This window comes from Oryzias latipes, chromosome 4 (genome assembly GCF_053564925.1).
Source record: "Oryzias latipes strain Hd-rR chromosome 4, Olatipes_Hd-rR_3.1".
NCBI lineage: Eukaryota > Metazoa > Chordata > Actinopteri > Beloniformes > Adrianichthyidae > Oryzias > Oryzias latipes.
In genome coordinates this window covers 20,263,577-20,279,344 of record NC_136240.1, presented here as the reverse complement: position 1 = coordinate 20,279,344, position 15,768 = coordinate 20,263,577, and the positions used below count along the sequence as shown (strand labels likewise).

The following is a 15,768-nucleotide window of genomic DNA, read 5'->3' as shown; positions in this document are numbered from 1 at the left end:
TGTAACCAGTGGTTATTCGAGTTACTGTTGCCTTTCTGTTAGCTAGAACCAGTCTGACCATTTTCCTATTACATCTGGCTTCAACATTGCATGTCCGCCCACAGAACTGTTGCTCACTGGATATTTTCTCTTTTTCAGACCATTTCTCTGTGAACCCTTGAGATGGTTGTCAGTGAAAATCTCAGTAGATCAGCAATTTCTGAAAAACTCAGAGCAGCCCGTCTGACACCAAAAACCAAGTCACTTGAATCATCTTTCTTTCCTATTCTGATGGTCAGTTTTAACTGCAGCATATCATCTTTACCATGTCAATATGATTACCGGTAAATGCTTCGAGTTGTTGCCATTTGTCGGCTGATTAGAAATTTGCATTAATAAGTTGGACAGAATCCAGGCCTCAAGAGCCGGTGTCCTACATTTTATCCAATCAACCTGCCATTGAAGCTCCTTATTGGCCAAGCACACCTGATCCAGGTAATCAAAAGGAGATGAGATAGAATTTCTGGATAACCAGCAGACAGCCAGCGGTCGAGGTCTTAGGTTTAACACAACAGTTGGAGAGGAAATCTCAAACTTCCTTTGTAATGGGAATTATGGTATCAAAAACACATGACAATTTCAAATTCAATTGATTTTCTTTTTATTTAATATTTGATTTAAAGTATAACATTGAATTGTAATTTCCCATATTGAATCGCCAATTGCAAAAGGCATTTGAAAATTATAAGATTGAACTACAAATTGAACTGTCAATTGAGAATTGCACATTACTTTGAATTATGGGTAAAAAAAATGTTTTTCTTAAATTAATATATTTTACCCTCATCTTGTTTAATTTCTCACTATTGAACATCAAACTACAACTTGCTTTCAAATTAAATCCACCATTTCAAGTAAAGAACTTTAACCCCAATTAGACTAAATATTCTGCAAAGGAAAAATTGTAATACAAGAAAAAAAATGTTCACTATAAAAAAAATTAAAAAGTAAATTAAAAAGAGTGTCAGGAAACTGATATCAACCAAGTATTAACCATGCAAAAAAAATGTGACTCGTGCCCCAAAATTACAGGGTCTGCTGCTCCCACATTCTTTACAGGAAAAGGCATTTCACTTGTGGACTCATTTGTGCTGAGTGAAGTTACTTCTCTCAGTAAAACGTAGACCACATTCTTTACCAAAAAAAAGGCTTTTCTCCCGTGTGTATTCTCATGTGAACCTCAAAAGATTGTCTGTGAGCAAAACATTTACCACATTTTTCACAGGAATAAGGCTTTTCTCCTGTGTGGACTCGTTTGTGCTTAGTGAGGTTGCTTTTCTCCGTAAAACTTTTACCACATTCTTCACAAAGAAAAGGCTTTTCTCCTGTATGTATTCTGATGTGAACATCTAAGGTTTGTCTCAGAGGGAAACTTTTACCACATTTTTCACAGGAAAAAGGCTTTTCTCCTGTGTGGACACGTTTGTGCTGAGTGAGGTTGCTTTTCTCCGTAAAACTTTTACCACATTCTGCACAAAGAAAAGGCTTTTCTCCTGTATGTATTCTGATGTGAACATCTAAGGTTTGTCTCAGGGGGAAACTTTTACCACATTTTTCACAGGAAAAAGGCTTTTCTCCTGTGTGGACTCGTTTGTGCTTAGTGAGGTTGCTTTTCTCCGTAAAACTTTTACCACATTCTTCACAGGAAAAAGGCTTTTCTCCTGTGTGGACTCGTTTGTGCTTAGTGAGGCTGCTTTTCTCCGTAAAACTTTTACCACATTCTTCACAGGAAAAAGGCTTTTCTCCTGTGTGGACTCGTTTGTGCTTAGTGAGGCTGCTTTTCTCCGTAAAACTTTTACCACATTCTTCACAGGAAAAGGGCTTTTCTCCTGTGTGGACTCGTTTGTGCTTAGTGAGGCTGCTTTTATCAGTAAAACTTCTTCCACATTCTTCACAGGAAAAAGGCTTTTCTCCTGTGTGGATCTTCATGTGATGCCTTAAACTTTTGGCATTTGTAAAACATTTTCTACACTCTTTACAACAATGTTTCTCTACTGTTATGATTCTTGTATTTTCTTCCAGATTTTTTTCCTTTAAATTGTTTTCAACAGCATGTTTTTCTAACATTTTCTCTGACTCAGTGTCAGACTGATCTGATCTGTGACAGCTGTCCACATTTCTGACAGTACTTCTGCTCCTCCCATCTCTTTTCAGTGGGTTTGTCTCTCCATCTGTAGTTGGTTTAGATTCTCCATGCTCTCTTCCTTCGTGCCTCTGACCATCAGTTGCATCAAAGCTCCAAGTGAGCAGCTGCTGAGAGTGAAAATCGGCCTCATTATGCTCATTGTCCTCAGAAGTAGGAGTCACCATCAAGGTATGCTTTTCCTGCTTCAGATGAAGTTGCTCCTCATCCTCCTCCTGTTGCTCTTTTATCTGTGGAGGTTCTGCATCCTCCTCTTTCACCAGAAAGTTCCTCAGATAATATTGGGGTAGAACTACAGAGACAAACACAAAACCAAATCAACACAAGAACACCCAAGGAGGTCATTTTGACTGCTTTAAACATTAGCAACATCACAACTTGGTTAAAAAAGAACTATTGATCAATGGGTCCATATTTATTTTAGGGACTTTTTGATAACATCGTTTTATCATTTTAAGTTCAAAACCCATTAGAGATGTGAGTCTTCAGGTAACTCTCCCGGTATTACCATAGCAGTTTAATTGACAGCATGCTTTTTACAGGGGATTTTTCGTTTTACTACTTGCTAAATTTCCCTTCTCATTCTCTCAGGGCTCTTTGGTGTTTTTGTATCTTTATGCTCTCTGACGTTAAGATCCACGTTAAGATCCGGCATATAGCTGGTTAGCCAGGTCTTGGTGAAGATGAGGAGGCTGCCATCCATGTAGCAGCGTTGTGTCCTGATCAGTCCAGTAAGCTCGTCTGTCTTGTTGGACAGGGCGTAACGTTTCCCATAATGACGGAGGGGATGAATGGTTTGAAACGCTGCCAGTTACCCGCCTTAGCCTTCAGCTTCGCCTTGTGTTTACGACCAGCTCGGCATCCCCGGTATTTCCGCCTAAGCTCCGATGGAATAACATGACAGATTCCGGTGTTTTTTATATTTTCTGTGCATCAGTAGTTCCTTCCTAAGATAAACTATCCTACTAATGCTGGCTTGCATTAGTAGATCGAAAATTCTCAAACTTACAAACACTCACACACAGAGCAACAGATGTGCAGGAAAAAAACTGTTTTTTTTGCTAGCGCAAAAAAACAGCTTTGTGAGTGGTTAGTAGGCTAATATGGATGTACAGCCTGTACTGCCTTCTTCTAAGGCTTTCAGCTTTTTGTAGCTCCAGATGGATTTGTTTTTTTAATCCAATATGTCTCTTGGGACATTTAGGCTTGCCGACTCCTGATTTATACAGTCAATGGGAGCTGTGCACTCCCTTCCTTCATAAGAAGCGGCAAGCCTGGTCTCATAGTTCTCTGTGTCTGAGCTGAATGTAGGATTTGGTAACCTTTTCCAAATCACTTGAACAATTCGCCTAGTTTCGAGCTGATTAGTAGCCTATGATTCAAGCTTATTGGATCACTGACCGTGCCTCGTTCTGAAATTAATCATGAATCAGGACTAGAAGGCTACAGTCAGAGTAAAAAGTATTTGATACCTTGCTGATTTAGTTGGTTTGTCCACTAACAAAGACATGATCATTCTACATTATTAATGTTAAACATATTCTAACATAGAGAAACAAAATATCAAATAAAAAAATCCAGCATATAGTTTTAAAATTTTATATTAATTCATTTGTATTTCATTGACAGAAATAAGTATTTGATCCCCTACTAAGCATTAGGAGTTCTGGCTTTCACAGACCAGTTAGACACTCCCAATCAACTTGTTACCTTGATTGAAGACACCTGTTCTAACTAATCACCTGTAGGAGAGACACCTGTTTAAAGAATCAGATTCCAAACCCTCCAACATTGGTAAGACCAAAGAACTCTCTCAGGACCTCAGAGATAGGATTGTTGACCTGCACAAATCTGAAGTGTGCTACAAAAACATTAGCAAGATGCTGGGTATGAAAGTGGCGGTTCCCCCCCCCCAATAGAGTCACTTTGTCCATTTATTGTAACTGAAAATACAGTTAGGAAATATTTAATAAACACAAATAATCTGAAATAAATATTATAAACTACAAATCACACTAATAATACACTAGAATAAATGTAACTGCAGCACTAAGAACAGAAAACACTAACTAAAACCTAGCCTTTGTGGCCTTCCTGATGCAAGCTTGTCAATAACGTCATCATATGAAATCTGCTCCCCCCCTGAATGATTGATACTAACAACAGCAGGTTAGTGAGTTGCTCCTGAGACATTAGTGATCTCAGGTATGACTTGATCAACTGGAGTTTTGAAAAGCTAACAGCAGCAGCAGCAGCAGCAGCAGCAGCATGCTACCATCACAGCTTATTTAACATTATGAACTAATATACAACAAAAAAACACAACAAAAACTTTGTGTTACAGCAGAGCAGACAGACACACGAATCATAACTAATGTTACAAGTTAAGGCAGAGCAAACATTTAAGAATAAATATCTTAAAAATGACGTTATTTGCAATATTTAGGCCTACTTCAGTTTTGGTCATGATAGACCAAACAAGAGATTTTTCCTCTGCAACGTTGTTGTTGTTGTAGGGCAGGTAGCATTCGAATTTAGAAAACGTGCATCTAGCTATGCAATAATACCCTTTTCTTTGTCTGTTTTCTCCTCTTCTTCTCTTTTCTTTCTAAATTGGGCACCAGCTTTGACCTTTTTTCTCCATATTTCAGATGTTTTTGCATTTAGCATAAATGTCCTGACATAGGTATCAAGTCTGTCGACTAAACCAACTGTCATCTAAGTGAAGAATTTTTTTTGTTTTCCCATTTTTTATTTGGGCATTTCACACAAAACTAACCAAAAAAGCATGATTTTTTTTATACCTTTTTTATACCCGCAGCCCCCCCCGTTCGTCAAACATTTCCAGAAGGAGCGCGTGCAGCTGCACCCAGGGGCGCCAATTCGCTACATAGAGCCGCAATTTTTATTTTTATTTTTTCATCAAGCACTGAGCCGCGGCCGGGACGAATTTCGCCGGCGATTTTCGCCGACGTTTAACGCCTCGTGACTAAACAAAGGGCACCAATGAGAGTGTGCACACCGACGTGAAAAAACGCCACGCGACAAAGCGTCAAAAAAAAAAAAAAAAAAACGCCTCGGGTTCGTTTTTTTTTTCGACGCATCGCGTCGAAATCTATTCGACCAATGAGAATGGCGCTTTTGCACACGTGTCTGGAGCTTCTGAAGTTACAGTAAAACACAACTTGGGGGCGCTCAAACACAAAACTGCCTTGCTGAGCACACATACCAGCGAAGAAGATAGACGCCAAGTAGCGTCAACACTGCCGCAAAGAAATAATGACGGACATTCTTAAATATCCCCTTACCAAGTACCAGTTGGAGCTACTGATGCTTGAAATATTCATGTTTTCTTTGTATTATTCTGACAAGCGCGTAAATACTTGCTATCTTCTTCTGAGTGAAAAGCGACTTTAAGAAGCGTAAAGTTGCGCAGCGCCACCTTGTGTACAGGAGTATTTCTGTTTACATTAAGCGCCATCTAATGTCAGGGAATGAAATTGCATGTTCGCTCGGCTCACCGTCAGAGAAAATCGCCTGGGTGTGAACACAAAAAACGTGGCGAAAAACGCTGGCGAATAACGCCTGGCGAATATTCGTCCCGGTGTGTACGGGCCTTCAGCCTGCACCCTTCACCCCGCGCCCCCTCCCTTCTCCTTCTTCACCCCGCGCCCCCTCCCTACTCCTTCTCACACACATTTGCGTCTACTTCTCAAAGACAGGAGGGAGCGCAGCTGCGGGGCGGGGGCGCCGCCAGGTTTCAGGCTGTTACAAACTCTGTGATATAAGTAAACCAATAGTGATGCATAAAGTATTTTACAAGAGCTGAGCCGCTGGCGCCGCCCCTCCGTCATTTTTCCGCCCCGGGCGATTGCCCGTATGGCCCGTGCCTAAAACCGCTACTGGTTGCACGTGGCACGCCGGCTCCCTTTACAGTTACACAAACAGGCGCGCGCTTTCAGAAGCACACATCCTTATTCTACAACAGAAGTTTCCGTCTCGCAAGGAAATACGACAAATTTACTGCTTTCTAATTGTTCATTTCCATTGTATTCATTTCCGTTACAAGCTGCGTGCGTTCTTAAGTGCGCGACACGGCCGCCCACCGGAGGATTTTGTGTTGGAGGGAGGGGGGGTATTACTGTCCTCCTTCACTCCGTAACACCAAACATGAACGCGCGCTGTTAGATTTCCATGAAAATCACTACATGTTTTGTCTGTGAACTATTTTTTGCAGCGTAACGTTACGTGTCTGTATAAACAAAGACGGAGCCTCCTGCCCCGCGTTCTTCACGGGTGTCAGGCTTCACGGCTACCGGAAAGGTGACAAAGTAATTGTATGTATTTCCGATGCGGCCGCGGGGGGATTTTTTTTGGGGGGGGGCTGCGGTTAACCGCGACACCACGCCCCCTGTTGGTTCATCATCGCGGTGATGAGAAATTCGACACAGCTCTATTCTTTATATATGTGCTGTTCCTTTGTTGAAGGAACCATGTTCCATTTGACCATGCTTGAAACAATTAACTCAAATTAATATTGTTTCTAATAACTGCTTCCAACTTAGAATGGTCTTATTTTCAAAATATACTTGTCACAGCTGCACAATGACTGGTTAGCAGATGTGCCTCATAGCAAGAGGGCTCTGGTTCAAATCCCAAAAGGGTCCTTTCTGTGTGAAGTTAGCATGTTCACCTGCATGCAGAGAGGGTTTTCTGCAGCTTCTTCCATCACTCCAAAAAACTTGTATCATTATAGTTGATTAATGTAAAGTGTGTGAATGGTGATTGTGTGTGTTGTCTCTGTCCCAGAGCTGCATCATCCTCCAAAGCGATGACATCAAGGTCAATCTGCATAAAAAAAATTAATAATAATAATTTTTAAAAAGTAAATGAGTTTTACTTGTTGTCACAGTAAAAATATAAGAAAATAACCATCTTCTTTGTCTTAAAATTAATTCTTGGCATGTGGTGTTCCATCTTTTTTTTTCTCAACAAAGATTTGAAATCCAGATGCCAAGACTCAATTTCAAGACATCACCCGGATAAATGAGAACTTTCACCAACATGGAGCTTCCATATTGCTGTGTGCAAACCTTTGACAACATTTGACACCTGGGAGAAATCAGGTGCTTCCAAATAGACTGTGAAAATGCATTCTTTGGCCGCATTTACACTGCAGGTCTTGATGCCCATATCCGATTTTCTGACTATATCCGATTTTTTTGACGACCCGCTTACATCATCTTTTAAAAGTGACCCGTATCCGATTTTTGCATTTACACTAAACAATGCTGAAACTATCAAACGTAGACGTTCCGAAGACTACGTAGCAGCATTTCCGCCTTCCGCGGACCTCCTTCAGACTTTAGTGACTGCTGTTGTCATAGAGGCAGCGACGGAAGGAGGCCTTGCCTTGGGCGCCCCAGGTCAGGATGAGGCAGGAGAGGGGATACGCTGGAGAGGAAAAAGGGGGGCTGCTCGGCCGGCTCATGTGCTCTCTCTGAGTTTTGAATGAGGAAGTGTTTGCAGACGTGCTGTACTAACTGTTTGATCCAAGTGTTGAACCTTTCCTGCACGATGACTTCTCTTTTCCGACCGTAGTCAGAAACGCACGGGAGATTTCCTCGGGGTTCACTTTTCCGTTCTGAACCCTCAGCCTCCAGAGTGGGTTAAAGAAAGACTCCAAAACGTTTGGGGGAGACACCTTATTTTTAATTTACGGTTCTCCGACACTCCCCCGCTTCGCACCCGCTCTCCTCTCCTTACACACAAACGCACACGCGCGCACGTGCACACACACACACGGTCCTTATCATACACGCCCCCCAAAGAAATAAACGGCTTCTAGCCTGTTCCATAGCAATGGTGTCCCGCTTTATTAGTTACCGTTTGCGTCCGGACCGGACATAACAGCGGTTTCCGACTACGGTCTGAAGCCTGAGGCTGAAAGGTAACATGCTGACAGCAAAATCAGCGCACAAAAGCACTTTAATGAGTCATGTGATCTCAGTTGGTGGTGTCCTGAATTGACGTCACTGAGGTACGACTTGCATTTACTTGGGAATATCTGATTTGTCTGCTTACATGGTGCACGCAAATGCACGTATTCGATTCGTTTCCGATTTATTTCCACATATGAGAGAGGCCTGTATCCGATCTGAGAAAATCGGAATACATGCGCTTTTGTCCTGCTTACACATTCACCGATTATATCCGATCTGTGCCACATGAGAGGAAAAAAATCGGAATTGGGTCACTTGAACCTTGCAGTGTAAATGCGGCCTTTGAAAACCCTGGTCTACATTGAGCCAATTATCAGATTTATTTTGGAGAACTACCTGATGACGTCACATTGAAACTGTCCCTAACTCTCAAAACTACACCTGCCAAAAAATTAAAGCATATTCTCTGTAAACATTGTAGCAGAATTGACAGACGTGATGTTAGCTTCGCTAATGTGGTTGTTAAAAATAATCAACATATGGCTGTTTTTTTCTGTCTGTACTCTTCGAGGAAGAGATGACGGTTGCCTTGGATTGCGTATCCAGTCACATGACTCCGACGTGTCATGTGACTTCAGTAACCTGCGCCTCCTTTACACTCTCACGCAAATGTAAAGGAAGCAAATCTGCGTGGTATGGTATTAAATGTCATGAAAATAGTTACTTATTAAACGGGGCACCGTCCTGCATGCCGGCCAATAAGACGATAAAAAAGATATAAAATGACGTGACAGGACGCCTGAGAGCTAAATATTGTAATAAAGTCAAAATAAAGATCGGTGGCCATTGTACAGTCACCCATACTTTTTTATTATTCACCCAACACAACAATCTGTCCGATATATTTAAAGTCCGGTAGTATTTTCAGAACGTAAAACCTCTTTAAATCTCCAGAAATGAGATGATCAGGTAGTTGAATGCAAACAACAAAACTGCATCCGTGAGACTGTTTGTCATAGATGTTGATATTTCAACAGCATATGTACGTTTTAAAAGACGTTTTACAGTTACAAAATGCTAGCATAAGTGTGTCGCTGTTTCATTAAAAAATTCAAAATAAATCTTTTTTTTACTCACCTTCTGTTGTGCTGTTAACACAGGGCCTCCTGGTAAACGTCAGCACGCAACAAGAAACTTAAATAGGACATTTTCGTTAGTTCCACTCAGCATGTATGACTCCACAGTGCTGCTAAAGCTAACTGAAGGAAGTGGCTTACAGGCCTCCGTAGTTCTGAGATTAAAGTCAGAATTCTAAGATTAAAGTCAGAATTCTGAGATCAAAGTCAGAATTCTGAGATCAAAGTCAGAATTCTGAGAATAAAGTCAGAATTTTCTATGCCCTTTTTTTTCTCTGTCCATGGCCCTAATCCTCTTCAGTGGGGATCAAATACTTATTTCCATCAATAATTTTAAAATAAATTCTTTAAAGTTATTTTCTGGATTGCTGTTTTGATATTCTGTCTCTCCATGTTAGAATACATCTACCATCAAAAGTATAGAATGATAATGTCTTTTTAAGTGGGCAAACCAACTAAATCAGAAAGGGATCTCCACTGGCGTTAAGTACAGGATGAAAAGGTTGTTCAGGATTATCCACAAAGAATACTAGTTTATTCAAAGTCCTTTTCTGGATCACTGCTTCTACAGTGTCCATTTTAATTTTTCACCCGATTACAGAGCCAGACGATCAGTTTGTTCAGCCCCTCTCTGTTGCTGGCAGCTATGCTGCCCCCCCCCCCCCCCCTCTTATTTTCCTCAGGAAATTAAGTAAATTATGTTAATTTTACACAGAAAACCAACCCCAAAGTGGTATTTCTATCCATTAACGAATTTCTGAGTTTTCCACAAAAAACCTGCACTCTGAGCACCAGCCCCTCCCAATCCACAAAAACGAGCGGGTTCTCACATTCATACAAATGAAATTGAGGAACAGCCCCTTCCAGCAAGAAATTGCGCTGCCAGCTCCGCCCCCCAGGTTAACACCCACACACACCAACTTTCTATGCAGAGCTAGCTGTTATCGGCTAAACACTTTTGTACGAATTCACAATATGCACATCCATCATTGCAAAAGTTGGGATGTTGTTTGTTTTTGTGGGTGAAACTCAAAGGCTGAGGTTGGCTCTAGGTTGACCTCATGAAATGCGGGACACCAGCAAGGAGCGAAAGGCTGTGCCTCAGAGATCGAATCGTCTTACTTTTGGGTAGGGCAGGGGTCGGCAACCTTTACCTCTCAAAGAACCATTTGGATCAGTTTCCCACTGAGATGAAAGCACAGGGAGCCGCAACACTAGGTGTGTTAGAAAAATGTTTTTGCCGATATATCCTGATAGTTCATTTGGCAATACTTGTATTGATTCAAAATAGTGTCTGGATATTTATTTAATTATTTTTATTCTTTATGAGCATTGCGTTTCCTTTGATCTTTTGTCCATTTCCCACAACCTTAAATAGACTTCCTTCTGTCAAACACTCAGAGTTAAGATGAATGACATGATGGAAACACATTCACTTTGATGCAGACTCCATTCTATTTATTTATTTTCTTTAGATCCAATGTTGTTTCTATAAACCCGATAAATTATATGAATTTTAAGGATGACAACTATTTTTTATTAGGAAGCAGCTGATAGTTTGTTGCGGGTCTGGAATCATAAGCGGTGAGTCTAAGCCCCGCCCCCGCCTCTCTACCTGTTCAACACAGATAGCGGAAACATACGGACATCGTAGCAGCAACTGACAGGATAGTAGGGGGCGCTCTGACGCAAATGTAAATGGTTCACAGCTGCAGACACCCCGCCTCCACGTGCTCACGCTGCTTTCTTCCTCCTGCCTGCTCTAGGGGTGTGTATTGGCAAGAGTCTGGCGATACGATACGTATCCCGATATTTTACTGAAACATATTTACTCTTTTTTTTAAAAAATATGACTCTAAAAAAAACTCTACATGAATTTCAATGTCTTACACTGTAATAAAATGGTCAAATTCATTCCGTTTTGTCCCTTTCGGGGTCATGGGGCTGCCGGAGCCTATCCCAGCCACTTGTGGGCGAAGGCAGGGGATGGCCTGGACAGGTCGCCAGTCTGTCACAGGGTAGAATGTCCAAAATCACACACCCATTTATTCATTCACACTCACACCTATGGACAATTTAGTTGCCAATTAACCTCTGAAGCGTGTTTTTGGACAGTGGGAGGAAGCCGGAGATCCCGGAGAGAACCCACGCATGTTCGGGGAGAACATGCAAACGTTATGCATGCAAATGTAATAAAATGGTCAAATTCAGTTTATTTAATGATCATAATGTTAAGCACAGCAACTGTATCTCATAAATAAGTTGTTTACCAGAGCAAATTCATAGTGCTTTTATTTTGGTGAGTTAAAATATAGAAAGGGAACAGTCAACATTGTCTGATTTCCACAACTAAATATTTTTCAGTATAAGAAAAAACAAAGAATGAATGTGCCTTAACCAATAAGTTTCTATTTGGGAAATAAAATGCTGTTTATTTCCAACATTGCTAAATATAGCTTCTCCATTACTTTTAAACGGTTAAGGAAGCTGAATGCTTTAAAAATAAAGGAAGGGGGGGGGGGACACAGACTCTTTCCAGAAACAACAAAGGGTGATGATGAGGCAGCATGACAGAATGAAGGAAAGTTGCTTTAATGTGACAAAGAAGGTGCTTTGTTTACATAATATCAGTCTGCTCTGCCTCTGACTGCTGCACTTTAACAGCCACGCTTCTCACACAACTGGTAACGCTCCTCGCCACGTCTGCCTTTTTTTTCAGAGCGCTTTACAGATCCCCCTGATCCATCAGGTCGCCAAACTAGAATCTATTGCTGGGAGGTTCTGCAGAACTTAAGCCCGCTTTGCCGAAAGCATTTTAGCCGATGCTAAGCGCATTAGCCTATTAGCCGCTGCCATGCTTCTCTCGTATTTATCTGAGCCGCTAAAAAGCACCACAATCCTCGTTTTTATATGTTGCTGGTAGCAACATGGCTCAGAGTTACTGTTTGGTATCCATCCCAAGTAAAAACGAAGTAGTTCATGTCTCACAACAACAGAACAAGCTGCCTCTGGCTGCAGTCTTCCTGTTGTCTTGTGTGGTGTGGTGCAGCTCAAAGAGGCTCTGTGTGCTCTGCTGCCAACTAGCGGTTGGAGGGTGAAGTGGACAACAAGAGTCAGACACTGAAGGACGCTCAGAAATAATTTAATCAATATTGTCCTGACAGCATTTTGAAGTATTGCCAAATGAACTATCGCAATAATTTGCCGAATCGATCAAACTCTAAGCAAAAGACCATTCTGTAAATAAATAAATAATCTCTCTCAAAAATGAATATATGTGTACATTTATATGAACTGGTACTGAAGAAGACTGATGAAGACTCATCAGCATTTTCATGCTACAATCAATATTTTGGGAGAAAGTCCATCTTTATTTATTGTTTAATTTTTTTTCACATTTTAATAGAGATATGAATCATAAAAAAAGGGTCTCACTAGCGATGAAGGTACTGAAGCTCTTGTCACCAATTATTCTACACTGACTAATCATGACCCTATTGTCCTACTACAACAAAGATTATGTCATAACTTCGCTTTGTTTATTTTTTTAGATTTATTTTATTTAAATGTGGATCATATTTGATCAAAAATGTTTAACAGCTCTAACGATACTGAAGCTAACAAAGTAATGTTCTGACATACTCTAACATTTATTTGTTTTTGAGAGATTATTGATTTTTACAGAATGGTCTTTGCTCAGAGTGCACTTTGGTGACGGTCCCTTGGCAGCCGTCTGGAAGAGAAGACTTGTCATAAAAAAGGCAGAAAAAACTTTTTTTTTTTAGAAATAGATTTTTACTTCACTCTATGTGTTAATGTAACATAACTGAGATGCTTGCTGTCGCATTTAACCGTTTATCAGAAGAGTCATTGAGGCTGGAAGTCTGAATCTGTGAATATCTTTCAAACTGTAACGAACCGAAATTTCTTATTTTCATAGAAAAAGGATAAAAATAAAAAGGGTTGAATTATATTATTTTTGTTTTTATTTTCCCCTATGGGGTTTTTGCCAGACAGTGAGGCTTTGTAGGGAGGCGACTGTGCGCAGCGCTTCCGGCGGAACTCAATGCCACAACAGCGAGTTTGACTGGGCGCGCAGTTGCGGCAACCAGTCTCTCTTCTAACTAAAAGTACTTAATCGGGAGGTTGCCTAAAGTTGGGCAAATCTTTTGAAAACATAGTCGACATATTTGTCTTTGACGTCCATACAATCTCTGCGATACCTTTTTTAATCACGCCGTCCGCCTTGTGAATGTCCGCCGGCTCCGCCATGATGGAAAAGTATTTTGTTTAAAGGGCTTACAATACTCTTTCGTGATTTTTTTATTGTCTATAAACATCATATAAAATCAGCTCGAAATGACTTGCAAGACTTATTTTTACGAATCAACAACAGTTAAATGTTATTTGATCGTTGGATTACTGAGATTTTTGTCGATCGTTTTTAGGCCTTCAAACATTAGATTGGAGCCCAGCCTCGCGGTCACGTGGTCGGTTTCTAGCTAGCCGATTGGCTGCTACCATTGTTTACAAACATCCAGGAGGACATGTAACTAAATGCTTTTTAAACGTTTTTTTTTTCTTAAATTAACACTAATCAAGAACTTAAAAAAATATTTTATAGTATTTTTATTCATGATTTTTATATTTCTTCAGACTGTAAACACTTTTTACTTTTTAACATCCTGTGTTTTCACATTTGATTTTTGTTTAAAATTGGATCTGCCACTTGGTTGTGCATATTTTATATTTTCTGTGCTTTCAGATTTTTACAACATGGCTCCAAAGAAGGTTTCACTGAAGCCTGGGGTACCAGTTGCATTTACTGCTGAAATAGGTGGCAAGTGCCGGGTGGCAACATCGCAGATGCTCCACCATTGAGGAATGGGCATGTTTTACACATTTTTTTTTTCCAATTTATTCCTCTTAATTCCAGATTCCGTGGTCCTGTACTTGATTTAGGTCAAACTGAAGATACCATCCCTCTCTCTTCCTCCCCCTTTCGTCCGGTCCAAAACAAAGATTTTCAAATTTGATAAAAAAGAATAAAGTTTGTCCTCGATTACAAAAGGGGTTTATTCAGACATACCTCTGGTGTGTCAGAAGATTCATAACCCCTGTTGTTAAAGTAAAATATATCCAACACAAGAAGCCTTCAGCTCTCATCTGTTTGCCCAGCCGTTGGACAGGACAAGTTAAAAAAAAAACATAAGAAAAGTTATGATTATGTGATCATATGGAAATAAATATAGATTTTACAGAAGATTTGTAGTTCTTTTCATTAGCTTTGTGATGATGCCTCCCTTTCTTGAATCGGACAAACAAAAAGAAAGTTATGACACTTTGAACCCTCTCGTCCTTGTTTTTGGTCACCTGAATTGTCCAACTTTGCTGTTTAATTGGAGAAGATTCATCGGACCAAATTTGCACACTTTAAAGTGGCATAACTTTTTCATTCTTTGAGCTATCTGGATGATCTTTATGTCATTGGAAAGCCTTTAAGCCCCTTCCAATGACATAAGAATCAGGTAAATCCATTAAAAATGTAGTCTCGTCCCTATTTAAAGTGGGTCACATAGACACAGAAGCAGCTGTCACCCAGACGGCTCTCAGACAAAGCAGCAGATTTGCTGCAGAATAATCTTTGAACGGATTTTATGAACCATGCATTGAGACGTGATTACTGATGTTTTAGGCAGTGGAAATTTCTGAATAAAAGCACTTCCGTTGCATATACTTCCGCTTTTAATTAAAGTGTGGGGAGTTATTGTTTTGTGTTAATTTAGTCGGGAAAGTCCAATGAATTTTAAAATTTTTAGTCACATAGCTAATTTTCCCTTGTAAATTACGTCTCGTATCTTAATTTAATTTCTATGGTGATTCTAATACTCCATCGTTATGAAAGCAAAAATGAACTCACGTAAAGTTTGAGGTTGTGTCTGTGGATCACGGACGACTTCCAGCAGTCTGCTCTGTCGACGGAGCTCTTCCTCGTAGTGAACGCTGGTTTCTTCAAAGCGTTTGATTATTTTTTCAGCAGCATCGCTTAACACGGCGTCGATAAAGTCTTTAGAAAACTCATCTGAAGACATTGTTACTGCAGCGGCACAGAAACTCACGTGGACGAAGTGACGAAAACATGCTCTGAATGGACTGCAGCTTTTTCTTCTTCTACCAATTTTCCAAATAGTTGCTTGAAAATAAGGTTACGGCTATTTACCGCCACCTAGTGGAGAGGAATATGTCACAACGTCACAAAACGATGATTGTTATTTTTATCACACGTTTTATTACACACATACCTCTCAAAACATTCCATTTATTTAACAGCATCTTTATCACTCAAGTAAGTGCAGCTGTAACACACCTCCTTAAGGAATTACTGGGCGGGTGCTGAGAGACTGTGCGGGTGAGCTGGCTGATGTCTTCACAGACATCTTCAACATCTCTCTGAGTCAGGCTGTCATCCCCACATGTTTCAAAGCGACCACCATCATACCCGTCCCAA

General features: G+C 40.4%; 1 protein-coding gene across 1 annotated transcript; it reads right to left on the bottom strand.

Annotated features, from left to right (window-relative positions):
- Positions 1–623: 623 nt before the first annotated feature.
- LOC101170337 (uncharacterized) lies at positions 624–15,450 on the bottom strand. Its single transcript, XM_011474167.4, has 2 exons — positions 15,181–15,450; positions 624–2,474 (listed from the first exon to the last, which is right to left on the bottom strand). Exons 1-2 carry the CDS (start codon positions 15,350–15,352, stop codon positions 1,174–1,176), a joined length of 1,473 nt encoding a protein of 490 aa, XP_011472469.1. The 5' UTR covers positions 15,353–15,450; the 3' UTR covers positions 624–1,173.
- Positions 15,451–15,768: the final 318 nt, after the last annotated feature.

Bases quoted from the DNA above. Each gene is read 5' to 3' on its own strand.
- LOC101170337 (XM_011474167.4), bottom strand. From the start codon at position 15,352: ATGTCTTCAGATGAGTTTTCTAAAGACTTTATCGACGCCGTGTTAAGC. The intron at 2,475-15,180 runs GTGAGTTCATTT...TTGTCTCTGTAG, and splicing joins GACACAACCTCAAACTTTAC to TTCTACCCCAATATTATCTG.